The sequence below is a fragment of the Scophthalmus maximus genome, chromosome 11, assembly GCF_022379125.1.
Source record: "Scophthalmus maximus strain ysfricsl-2021 chromosome 11, ASM2237912v1, whole genome shotgun sequence".
Lineage (NCBI taxonomy): Eukaryota > Metazoa > Chordata > Actinopteri > Pleuronectiformes > Scophthalmidae > Scophthalmus > Scophthalmus maximus.
In genome coordinates, this window is record NC_061525.1 from 13977986 (window position 1) to 13990047 (window position 12062).

Sequence of the window (12062 nt, forward strand, 5' to 3'; positions counted from 1 at the left end):
GACCGCCTCGGTTGCTTTAGTTTCTGGTTGAAATGATTTCAGGTTCAGCGATGACTCAAAAGTTTATAGGAAGCACTTGGTGTGATTCATTTGTGCAGGTCTTTAACTCACGCCCACACCACAACACCCTGGGGCGCTGTCGGCCGGCTGCAGTTTGTCGTTACAGGACAAGTGGATTATGCAGAGGAGACGGTGGCAGGGTGTGGTGTGGTAGAAAATACTTAAGTGTCAACTCCATAACCATGTTTAAATAGCCAGACCTTTTTTAAACCATTGTCAATGCACTGACAGATTTTGTGACTCAATAGCACACGCACACAGTCACACGAAATAAAACACCCACATAATTTTGTTCAATAAACCTTTTTTTTCTTTCTTAAATCTCAACAGCAAGTTAGCTTATGTGTGGTCAACATCAATGAAGGTAAATATAAAACTGGATTTCTATTGATAGATGGATGTTTTTGTTTTATCAGCAGGAGGTGGAATTATGATACTTGGAAACACGTCCACTAGAATCTTCATGACTTTAGTCTTCAACTAGAGACATATTGCTATAATACTTTTAAATGGCGTACACTGATTGACCAACAAGAGAGAGCACAGTAGAGAAGCTGACAGAGAAGCTCCAAAACTCCACACGGTGGGTTGTACAGGGAAACTTCTGAGGGACTTTGGTTTTGTACCTTTGTAAAACCTGGCTCTACTTACTTTTGGGGGAATATACAGAAAAGAAAGAAGTAATTATAATAAAATAAACAATAAAAGGGTCCAACCAGAAATAACTGTTCTATTCAAAATCTTGAGTTTAGACTGAAAATTATGAAAAGTAAAAGGCACACTGAACACTTCACATTCAACACAAAATTCACCTCTGTGCAACTTGAGCGTGCACAGAAGATTCACTACATCCCTAATTTTGTACAAAGCACACTCGTCGTTAACTGAAGAGTGTCACTCCTCCTCACATTAAAATTCAACAGTCAGATGTTACTATGTCTGGTCTTTCTTTGAAAGACATGTGTTTTGTGTCCATTATTGGCGGGGAAGAGAGAGGAGGAAAGGTGCTTCCTACAGATTCGTGGCTCGTTTCATCTGCCAGGAAACGGCAGAGCAACACAGACCTTTTCCATCTCCACCGCGCTCGTCACCTCCTCCTCCTCCTCCACTCTCGCTACATCTCCCCTTCCCCTCGTTGTCAAAGTGCTCCAGTATTCAACTTCCACAGATCATCCTGTAGCTGTTCTCGCCTGACCACTGACAGAATGAAAGAAAACAATCATCAAAAATATTCACATAAAGGCGAAATCCACCCTTCAAATTCTCTTACACCGTCATGTATTTACAATGACACATTACCTCATGTTGGACCTGCCGAACACTCTTCGGTTCCTTCTCTTTCTCCATAGAACCCACAAACTGGGCGTGACCTTATTCCGGTCAATGAAAGCGTGTGAGCATTTAAAAACATATCCAGCCAGCAAACTATTCTTCACTCACTTCAGGGTGGAAACAGCCACGAGACCTGTTATGCAAGAAGTCTTGTGGCTGCAGTTCACTCTGGTCCACTTCGGCCATCGTTGATGGATTTATTAGTATCTGTCACAGATCTGCACGGTGACTTACAAAGCCAGATTGGATGGAAAGAAAAATTCCAGAAATACCGCAAAGTCAGTTATACTCAGGAATTATAACTGATAATCAACGTATCGGTTGTAGATTTTTTTTTAAACGTTAAAGTACCAAAAAGTGACAGAAATTAGTCTTAAACTGAATATGTTTGGGGTTTTAGACTGTTGCTCTGACGACAACCAATCTAAAGATGTCATCTTTGGCCCTGAGAAATTGTGATGCAATTTTTTTTTTGTTTTTTACTGTTTTCTAATATTTGAAGGATCAAACAACAATTTTATCAATCAAGAAAATAATGAGCAGTTAATTCATTAGTTTACATCCCTTATCTGTAAAACGGTAAAAGCGTTTTAGGGTGGATTTTTCCTCATAGCACAGGACTGCAACCACAGTTGGTCCACATTTTCTAACCATCATTAAAACTATATGAGTCCCTGTCCGACCACATCTGTTCTGAAGAGTCAGATTGTGGACTCGGAGAGATCTGCTTGGACCAGACTGAGAGCGACTGCCTCGTCTGGAAGCCGATCAGAATACAAACACTCACGACCGCTGACGACCACACACACAGTTGGGCAGATGGTCAGAGTCCAACAATCTCATCTTTTGCCGTCCTGCTAAAGTTGTTTTTCCCCCAACATTACTTTTTCAGAGAAGATACATCTGTGCACTTCAAGTAGATTGAAAAAAAAAAAGAAGAAAAAAAAAAGATCTTGTTGCTGGCTTGCTGTCAGTCAAAGAGCGGTGGAGAGACAATAGTCACAATCCAGTGTCAGGTGACCGACGATATTCTGCTGGTCTTTGTCTCACAGCAGCCGCGACGTCAGAGAGGAGACATTCGTTCATTACATCTAATGCAGGGAATCTTCAAGGGGTCATTTCCATCATCATAAACAAAAGTAATCATCGAAACAACGCAGAGACATGACCGGAGCATTGAGAATGTAAACCAGAATTAATCTAAAAGCTACGACTGTGCGCTGAGGGAGGAGCACAGTTTGTGCTGTTTTGAATGATGGCGTCGATACAGTGTTTCTCAGTAATGACTACAAACCATGTGATGGATGCAGAAAGATTTGAAGTCTGAATTGTGCAAACAGACATAATGTCACTAACACACACACACACAAAGACACCCCCACACACACACACACACACACACACACACACACACACACACACACACACACACACACACACACACACACACACACACACACACACACACACACACACACACACACACACACACACACACACACACACACACACACACACACACACACACACACACACACACACATTGTGTCTCCAGGCTTGTCCCTGCGCTTCCAGGGCAAAGGAACGAGAGATTATCTCCTGGTTACATCATCAGCTCAAGTGATGTCACTGCTGACGACTCAGAGGTCCCCGGGAACCAATCAGAGCTGGCTGTACAGGTGAGGCTTCCATTGATAATCCCTTGACATTAAGGATTAATATTGCTTCAGTATTGCCACAAAAATAGAATAATATTGACTGTCTAACACAGCAACTTCTCAACCAAACACATCAATTACAATGTCAGCCCTCATTTATCAGGCATGCGCATGAGCCACAATTCAGTTGTTTAACAGACACGTGGCAGTTTTGCCCGAAAAAAAAAAGAAAAGGTGGTTGTCCTCATTGTGTTGAGCGTCATGAAACCTGGCGAGTGTACGCAGTCGGATGGAAAAGTGGAGAAGCAGTTCAGTAGTGTAAGAAATAAATCAGGATCAGTAGTTACAAGTTACAAAAACCACGTGGAAAACAAACAAAACAACTGTATTATTTATGTCACATAGCCGACACAGAAGCCTGCAGCCATATCTATTATTTTCATTAGTTAGTTAAGTTAGCTATAAAAAAAAATAGCTTGGAAAGACCTGTTGTTTTTTGCAGGAAAACTCTGAATGTTATCGTTGAAAACCTACGCAGGTCGTCACGTTAAGCCATTGCACTCACATTAGTGTAAAACTGACACTGAACACTTGGAATTTGTGGCGACATCCATGGTACCGTGATAAATGAGGGCCATTTTCTCTAGTTCACTTGTCTTTTATCTACCGAAATTGAAATAAAAAAATGCACAAAAGTGATTTGAGATGTGTAGATGGTGTCCTTTTCTAAATACAAAAACAAAACAAAACACTGCCAGCCATTGTGCTTTTGGTTGCCAGTCAGTCAGTCTGAAACAAGTTCACTTTCAAACCATTTGTAGATGAAACACTGCACCCCGGCAGCCTCCAGGATGTGCAGTCCTCACAGGTGGCACAACGTCCGCGAGTACAGCCAACTTGCCGCGTCAGCCCAAACTCTGCCACATATCTGACCTGCTCCGGCCTCACAGAGCTGATGAGAACGAGAACAGAGGAGGAGGAGGAGAAGGGAGGTAGACTAAGGGAGGAGTTTGGTAGAAACGTTGTCTGAGGTTCATCACAACTAAGAAATTAAGTTTGTATTAGTTATACAAAAATTAACACTTTCCCTTCCCTGTTGCTATGCTTACGGCCTCCGCTTATATCTCCATTCTCCCCGGCTTTAATGCTAGGTAGGTTCTCATTGCTTAATACCGCTTTGTATTAACCACGGGCTCAGCTGGCTTTAGTTAACCAGTACGAAGCCATGCTGGGAGTCCACAGTCTCCATCATCTCACTGTCCAGGAGGGAGCTCTGCAGCTCTGGCAAGCTCAGGCCGTCTGACTGCCCTGGACCAGCCAAACCCCCAGCCTCAGCCTTTCCTGGAGGGGGGATGACCAGAGAGGTGGGGTCCAGCGGGAACTCGTACTGCTCTAGGTGAAAAGCCTCAGTTGAAGGCCCGAGAACCTGCTGCTCACAGCCTGCAGTGAAGCTGAAGCCCAAGCCGCCGGCAGAAGCTTCATGAGGCTGAGGGTGGTGGAGCTGGTGGTGGAGGTGAGATGCAGGGGGCATGTGCTGGGTGTAGAGGTGGTGGCTCATGTAGGGGTCATAAACCAGGCCCTCGCACGGTTCCATCAAGGGGCTTAAGCTATGGGGGTGGCTGAATGGAGGCGAGGCCTGAGGACTGCCCTGCTGCTGGGGTTGAGGCTGATGGTCGGCCAACATGGCGGGGCCCTGAGGGGAACTTTGAGACGCCGTGGGGTCCAGCGCAGGGCTGCCTGTTGGGTATGAGCCCTCAGCTATCTGCATCTGGTTGAAGTAGGCCTGTAGCCCCGAGCCCTGTGGCTGGTGCTGCAGGTACATCCTCTTCTGGTTCAGTCTGCGGGGGAGAGCAAAAGAGCCCACTTAGATCGGGATAACACAATCTAAACAAGAGAAAATCTTGCAGAATGTTAAATAAGCACTCATGGGCAAAATTTTGCATGACAATGGATAGGGAAACTGAAACGCTGAAATCAAACATGGTATTTTTATATGTGGGGGTGATTGTTAGCCTGTTCAAAAACCAGTTGATCACTGATCACCATTCTGGTCAGGGATTTAAAATGGTCTGGTGTGTTCGATGATGGTTGGAGAAACAGTTGACCAATGCTTAGTACATGGGATTTAAAATGGGGACCCAGTCTTTGTACAGTGGTAGGTTGTTTTCCTAGCAACATCCATGTAAAGATTGATGCAGCTGTACAAATACAGCATTTCAAGTCTGATTATGAAGCTATGTAACTGTGGCTCTGACTTTCCTTCTTGAGTGTATGAAAGTGTTCCGCTCTTTTTTTTACTTGGATTTATTTGCAATTGCCTCTTTCGATCATAATTCTTGAAGTGAAAGGCCGCCACTACTATTGAAAAAAACATGCAAGTATAATATAAAACGTTTGGAGCAGACATTTACAGCGTGGTTTACCTGTGTTCCTGCAGCTGCTGCTCTAAACTTCGCGGAGTCTCCTTACAGAAAAGCTGGCAGCTAGCTGGACTGTTAGCCAAGACGCTAGCCTTCTGGGCAGAAGAGAGATTGGGACTTATTACTGCGCTCAGGATAATTACCATGGTAACATGGCAGAGCTGATAATCATTACATTTCCAAACAGTGTCACTGAATGTTATACAAATCAGCCATTCGGCTTGATAAGACATGTCTGGTATCAGGCATAAACTTGCATCGCTGAATAAATTCATAGTGAGTGAGTGAGTATAGTTAGTGTGAGACTGTACCTGTAGTCTATGAGTGAGGAATTGTGTCTCCAAACTCTGTCTGCGGGAGAGGAGAGGTGGCTGTGGCGCGCCTTGGTATAAAGCTAGGCCCTCTTGCTGCTTGGATGCCTCACCCTTTGATCGAAAACATAAAGCGTTAGAACTTGGGATGTGCACGCCCATGTGTCTGGGGACATGTAGCCAAGATCCCCTCTCCTGTGGGTTAATAAAGCCGTGTCCCGGTCCTCAGTGCTTCATCGTGTGGTACTAACTGGATTACCCATGCCGTCTCCTGCCCAAATGCCTGCGTGGTGACTGATCAGCCAGATGCTTTTCTCTAAATGGCATGTACCACTGGGATTACACATTAGTAAAATGAAATGTAAGCAAATTAAATGGATGATGGGGACGGAGCATCATAACTAACAAAGAGCTGTGTTATTACATTATAAGAGATGGACAAGAGGAAAACAACTTGATCTTGTCTGCTTCTACGAAAGTGTTTTTGTTTTTTGTTTTTGGAAAGCCTATGGTTCTTTCCTCGAATGGTTCCCGTTGCTGTGTGCATCATTTTGTGTATATGTGTGCCCGTCTTTGTGCGATTGCAGCTTTGCCTACTGAGTGCCAGTCACTACTATGTGGGTAAGTCTGACTGCAACAATGGCTGCATTCACTTTGGCCTAGGCTCCAGGCCCCCAGGGACAAGGGGGACAGTAAACAAGCCACAGTTGGCTGCCTCTACTGATGTTACACAACAGCCTGGGTGCTTGCATTTTGTTTTTCTTCTGGGCAACATGGGATGAGGATAGTGGAGGAACAGGGGCTGAGAACGGGGTTGGGAGGAGAAAGATCTTGAATGTGTTTGAGTGAAGAATGTGTGTGTCTTTTGGGTGATTATGCAGTAGGACTAACCTCTAGGAGGTTGTGCAAGTGGTGCTGTGGTCCCAGGGGGCCCATGACGGCCCCTTCCCCAGAGCCCATCTGCTCCACCAGCATCTGCACTTTGTTCAGCTCCAGTATGCCTTTGGTCCTCGCCAAGTTCTGGAGATGCTGGCGAAACGCAACCAGACCTGGGAGCACAAACAAATCCACACAAAACAGAGTCACTTTGCAGCTGATTAAAATGAACATTTTCTCTTCATAAGAGGATGTGAAAGGCTCTATCCCAGAGAGAATCAGGCCCGATCCTCACTGACGTTGCAAGCTGGTTGACTGGTTAGCACTTTTCACTGCCCAATTTGACAATGTGACTGGATGTACGTCATGAGCCACCGTGGGTGTGTGTTTGTTTGTGCACATGTGACTGTATCTGTGTGTGTGTGCGCAACAGCAAGTAGCTCTGGTAAGACCCATCCAGTGGTGACGGGCTGTATCTGTGAACGATAGAACCTGACTCACTGCGATGGCGGGAGTTATTTAAAACCAGAGTCAGCATCTGACGCAAAAGAATCCACTGCATCAACAGTCTCCAAAGAGAATTATGAAAAATAAATAAATAAATAACCACAACTACCAACTGGGAACACACAGTTCAGGCTGTCAATGAGGACCTGGAGAGGTAACGTGCATTTTTTATCTATAATTATAGTATTGCTCGCAGGTGATTTACAACCAGCAGGCCCAGAATAATGTAGCTGTGAAGGGGGAAAATGGAGAGGTAGATAGATATTGTTTAACATTTCCTCTTATATTTTAGCTCCTCTTTCTCTCTGAGGTGGAGCAGAGGAAAATCCTGCCTGCCACAGACTGAAACTTACAGAGAAAGAAAAGCAGAAAAGAAGGGAGACGAGGGAGAAGGAGAGTCTGTTTAAAAAGAGAGGGAAAGAGGGAGAGAGGGAGATATGTGGGCTGAAACCTTCAAATATCTGTCCGTGATTCACAATGTGAATCATCACCGCCGCAGTCGTCACTGGAGAGGATGAGCGAAGGGAAGAGAGAGGAGGAAGAAATGGAAAAAAGAAATGTGTGAAAGAGGGGAGGGGGAGCAAATAAGAGGACGGGAATGAGGCACTTTTATCCAGAAGACAGTATATGTGTGTGTGTGTGTGTGCGTGCGTGTAGAAGAGTGTGCAAGAGCAGCTGCAGCAGGGGTGTTGCGTCTCTGTCATGAGAAACAGATCTCTTCTCTCGACTAGTGCTGTGTGGCCCCCGGAGCCTCAGACATCCGACACTCTGCAGCTCACAGTGACTGGGCTTAAGGAGATGTATCGGATCTGGCGTTTAATCGACACTTATATATGACTAATCAGTGATATCAATGCCTTTTTTCTCAGCCCGTCGAGACCGTTTCCACTTCTGACAGTGATTTTCTACAAGTTATCGAAACAGAAGTCAAAATGTCTTGAGACTGTTTTTCACTTTGTTGATTAATGCTGCATGTCCGAAGGTTTGAAGTCAGTCCAGGGTTTCCAAAGTTAATTTTTAAGACCTTTTCAGTACCACACAAAAAACTGTGCTAGCTGAAGAATGAAAGTTTGATGGAAAACCAGTAGAGACAATTTGGCCAACAATTATTTATCATTAAATGACTTTTTTTCCCCCAATGATGCCCAGCAATACATAATAATTTATAATGATATAATGAAATGAATCAATTTGACTTGAGTGCTGTAAAATGTAAAATGGATTAGCCAATTAAAAATGATAATTCAATAATTCAAAGTTTTTTTAAATAAACAATATTATGAAGCATGAAAATTATCTTACTGGTGACTTCAGCAGTAGTGGCAGTATTTGCTACAGGTTGACTGAAGCACCTCCTACTGCACAAAACATGCTGCCTACATTACCCAGAATACAACATGACCAACAGTGATTCAGGTGTATTATGATACTTGTAACTAAAGCAACTTTAAGTAAAGCAGAGATGAGAAGTGATTGATTCAAGTGACATCACTTTTTATCTAACTTTTTTTTTTGCATATGCAGGAATACTGTCCAACAAACCCACTGATTTGTAAAGATTTGTCTCTTATTTCCAATTGTTGGTGAGAAAATAAAATTAATCACCTTTTAATTTCCTCCTCACAACCTTGTAGCGTCTGCCCTGAAAATACAATGTTGCATAACACAAGCAGCAAGACTAACACTAGTTCTGACCTTGTGTGAGGGAGGTGTCGGAGGCACGGCGTCCTTCTCTGAAGCTGATAGGGGAGCGGTTGTGCGTGTCCCTGTGCTGGGATGTCAGGGCCTCCATTGCTGGGTTGGCGGGACGAGCACTCAAGAACGGCGTAGGAGTGACACCAGGGGCCAAGCTGTTGGCTGGTACCACTTCACCAAGAGAGGGAGGGTCCTCCAGCAGACCGAGGTCACTGTGCATGGAGCCCATGTCGTAGCCCATGTCCGAGTCAACGCTGCCCATGGAGGGGTTGTGGCCAAGAGTGAATAACTTACCTAGAGGACAGCTTAGTTTTAGCACTGGATAAATGTGAAAGAGTCTAAAGGTGTGTGTTTCATAAGGACACCTTGATACCTTGATACACCTTGATACCTTGGTTTGGTTGGTTGATGACTTCAGAGAGGGTGTGTCGCCGCTGGCCAAACCGAGCCGTCTGATAGGCCGTGAGAAGGTGGGGCGGATCATCCTCTGTGTCGGGCTCCTCTGTCTCGATGCCTTCATCGATAGACGTCTCCATCATGTTGCTAGGCGACGAGGTGGAGGACTTGCGGAGGACAGTGGTGGGAGGCAGGGGGTCCAACAGGCAGCCATTCACCTGGATGGGGGGAGAGATACAAGAGACAATGAGAGGTAGTGTGCAATAATCTTACATTCAGTATAGACTATGCTGGGGAAAAACAACTCCACCCTGAAGAAAGCAGGACACATTCACAGGCATCTTCACACAGGTTCCATACACAAACAAACACAAAAATCCATGTTTTGCACATGACCACTTGGACACGAGGCGACCACCATACCGACAGTCAGGGCTCCATTGGTTACTCTCCTCCCTCTATTTCCCATAAACTCACCACAGTTGGTCTGTGAGTTTGTTACAGAGCACAGGCCTGCGTGTGGCTTAGAGGTGGAGGGTGGGGATGTAGGAATGCAGGACCAGGAAGCGAGCTTTGACGGAAAGTGCTGTATGACACACACACACACACACACACAAGAAAAAAAAACAACACACGCATTCACTTGCACAAAGATCATCTGCATGAGTTGCTCCAGTAACCGGAAAGCCTGGTGTTGGTCTAGAAAGAGCAGCTTTGCCCAGTTCCCCATCTGCTTTCTGTAGTGTGTTGGGATAGGAATGCTGTTACTCAACTGACACAGAAAAAAACAGAGAAATATTTGACGAAAAGCGGAGGGGTGTGTAGAGAAAGGAGAGTCAAGGGATGTAGAAGAAAAGAAGAAGCTGAGAGGAAAAGGAAAAGGGCAAACAAACAGGAGGAAAAAAAATAGAACCCCCCCCAAAAAGAAAAGAAAAGATGAGCTGTTGGCTGATGGGCAGGAAGTCACGGCGGCGAGATCGCAAGAGCAGCACAGCAGCTTCCCGTCCATGTGTGTTCACTCAGCTCCACATTAGCTCACATCATCATCACAGGACCGCTTACATAACCATGCTCCATTCATGCAGATAACAAGCACTCAGTCTCTGCTCTGCTCTGCTTACCAGACAGACACATGCACATAATGTACAAAACAATGTACACATCCCTCTTTAGTGGCGCCAGGAGAGGGGCTAAGAGAATAAATCATTATGTCGTGCGTGTGTGTGTAGACCTGCAGGTGTCGGAGGCTGTCAACTCAGACCACTGGTGTCTGTGTTCTGTAATAGTCGTTCAGCTCAACAACAGGCCTGGAGGAAAAGGTTGCTGGTTGGCACGGATAAACAGAAAGAGGAAGAGCCCAGTGTGTGTGTCTGTCTAGGAGATGTGCAGGACGGGCAGCTGTCCTGTCTGATGCGAGTGGTGCCTGAGTGCTTACATAAGAGAACAAGTCAGTTGCACTCCAGCAGGTTGACGGAGCCAGCCAACGCTGGAAACTTCAGAGGAGTCTAAGCGTGTACTCACGCGGGCGTGCACAAACATTCCTGATTCACAGGGAGAGGGTACGCTTATCAAAGCAAATCACTGTCAAGCTCATCGGGATAATTCTTTTCAGGACATACTTGTGCAAGCTGATAATGACCGTAATAACTACGACTTCCATAATCAGAAGTCCGGATGTGAGTGAGCCGTCATATGATAACAGGGGACAAAAGCCCCAAAAAAATGCTTCCTTGTCTCTGAAGCTCCTGCTTTATTGGTATTGGACCTACTTTGGGCGTGTTGATGTCCTCCACCATGAAATTCTGCTCCAGGGGAGAGGCCGTCTGGGGGAAGGTGAAAGCATCAGAGGAGACTTGGGGCACTGCAGGGGAGCGCAACAGACGAACACCCTGCAGGAGCAGACCCACCTGGGCTGAACCACTGGTCGACTGCAGAGAGGGAGAGAAACAGGGAACAAGAGAGTATTTGACATTATAAACATCTCATATGAATGGCCAGTACTCAACAACATCCGGGATAAAAATACAATTACGCCAAAGTGGAGCTGTGAAGTGAATTGGACTTTATAATCCAAAGAAGACAAAAAAGCCAGATCGTAGAGGGTGAGGGAAATGAAAGAGAAATTACACAGAGTCGGAAGGAAGAGACAGTGCGCAAAGAAAAGAAAAATAATGAATTATGTAAGTGAGGGAGAGGCATTGAGATCAAGGCATGGCGAAAAAGACTGCAACAGAGCAGGTAAAGACAAGAACCAGTCTGGACAAATAAATGAATGTATCTATCCGTTTGTTTGTTCTCTGGGTGCAGGTGTGAAAAACAGAGCTTTGATCAGGGAGACATGGGGGATAATCTCTGTATACTTTATTCAGATCGCCCTCGTCGCCCCAGACGCCATGTGGTTACCTTGACGACGGTCTGTTCGGCGATGGTGCTGGGCCGTCGCTGGCGGGCATCGAGCCTCTGCTCGACGGGGAAGCTACAGCGATGGGCCTTGAGCCGCTCCACCAGCAGGTAGTAGATAGCAGCAAAGTGGTTGTAACTTTTGTTCTGCAGAGACTAGAGAATGACAGACAACATGAATGGCAGTGTCTGTAACTGAAGTCAGTGCTGAGGCACACCTCTTAAAAAAATGCTCAGATAATTCAGTAATTATTCCACTGTTACACTGAGTGTTTACTGCATCAGAGAATCGAATAAATGTAATAGCGTATTACAAGAAGAGACCGGACATAGAAGCATCAGGCTCATCATTTCTCTAATACAGAGAAAGAAAAGACTCAAGTGGTGGGAAGACCTCAGATGTATCA

The 12062-nt window shown here is 45.2% G+C and overlaps 1 protein-coding gene across 9 annotated transcripts in view; it reads right to left on the minus strand.

The window, feature by feature from the left end:
- Positions 1 to 347: 347 nt before the first annotated feature.
- sik2b (salt-inducible kinase 2b) overlaps positions 348 to 12062 on the minus strand; it is a 39592-nt gene continuing 27877 nt past the window's right edge. For 6 of the 9 annotated variants that reach the window (XM_035623546.2, XM_047335401.1, XM_035623548.2 and 3 more), the window contains 8 exons: positions 11659 to 11811; positions 11025 to 11183; positions 9251 to 9473; positions 8860 to 9153; positions 6673 to 6830; positions 5782 to 5895; positions 5474 to 5565; positions 348 to 4888 (listed from right to left, as the gene is read on the minus strand). In XM_035623546.2, coding sequence (XP_035479439.1) covers positions 4255 to 4888; positions 5474 to 5565; positions 5782 to 5895; positions 6673 to 6830; positions 8860 to 9153; positions 9251 to 9473; positions 11025 to 11183; positions 11659 to 11811 — 1827 coding nt within the window. In that variant the 3' untranslated portion in view covers positions 348 to 4254. The remainder of the gene's footprint in view (positions 4889 to 5473; positions 5566 to 5781; positions 5896 to 6672; positions 6831 to 8859; positions 9154 to 9250; positions 9474 to 11024; positions 11184 to 11658; positions 11812 to 12062) is intronic. The other 3 variants (XR_007031656.1, XM_035623547.2, XM_035623553.2) reach the window with 3 other exon arrangements.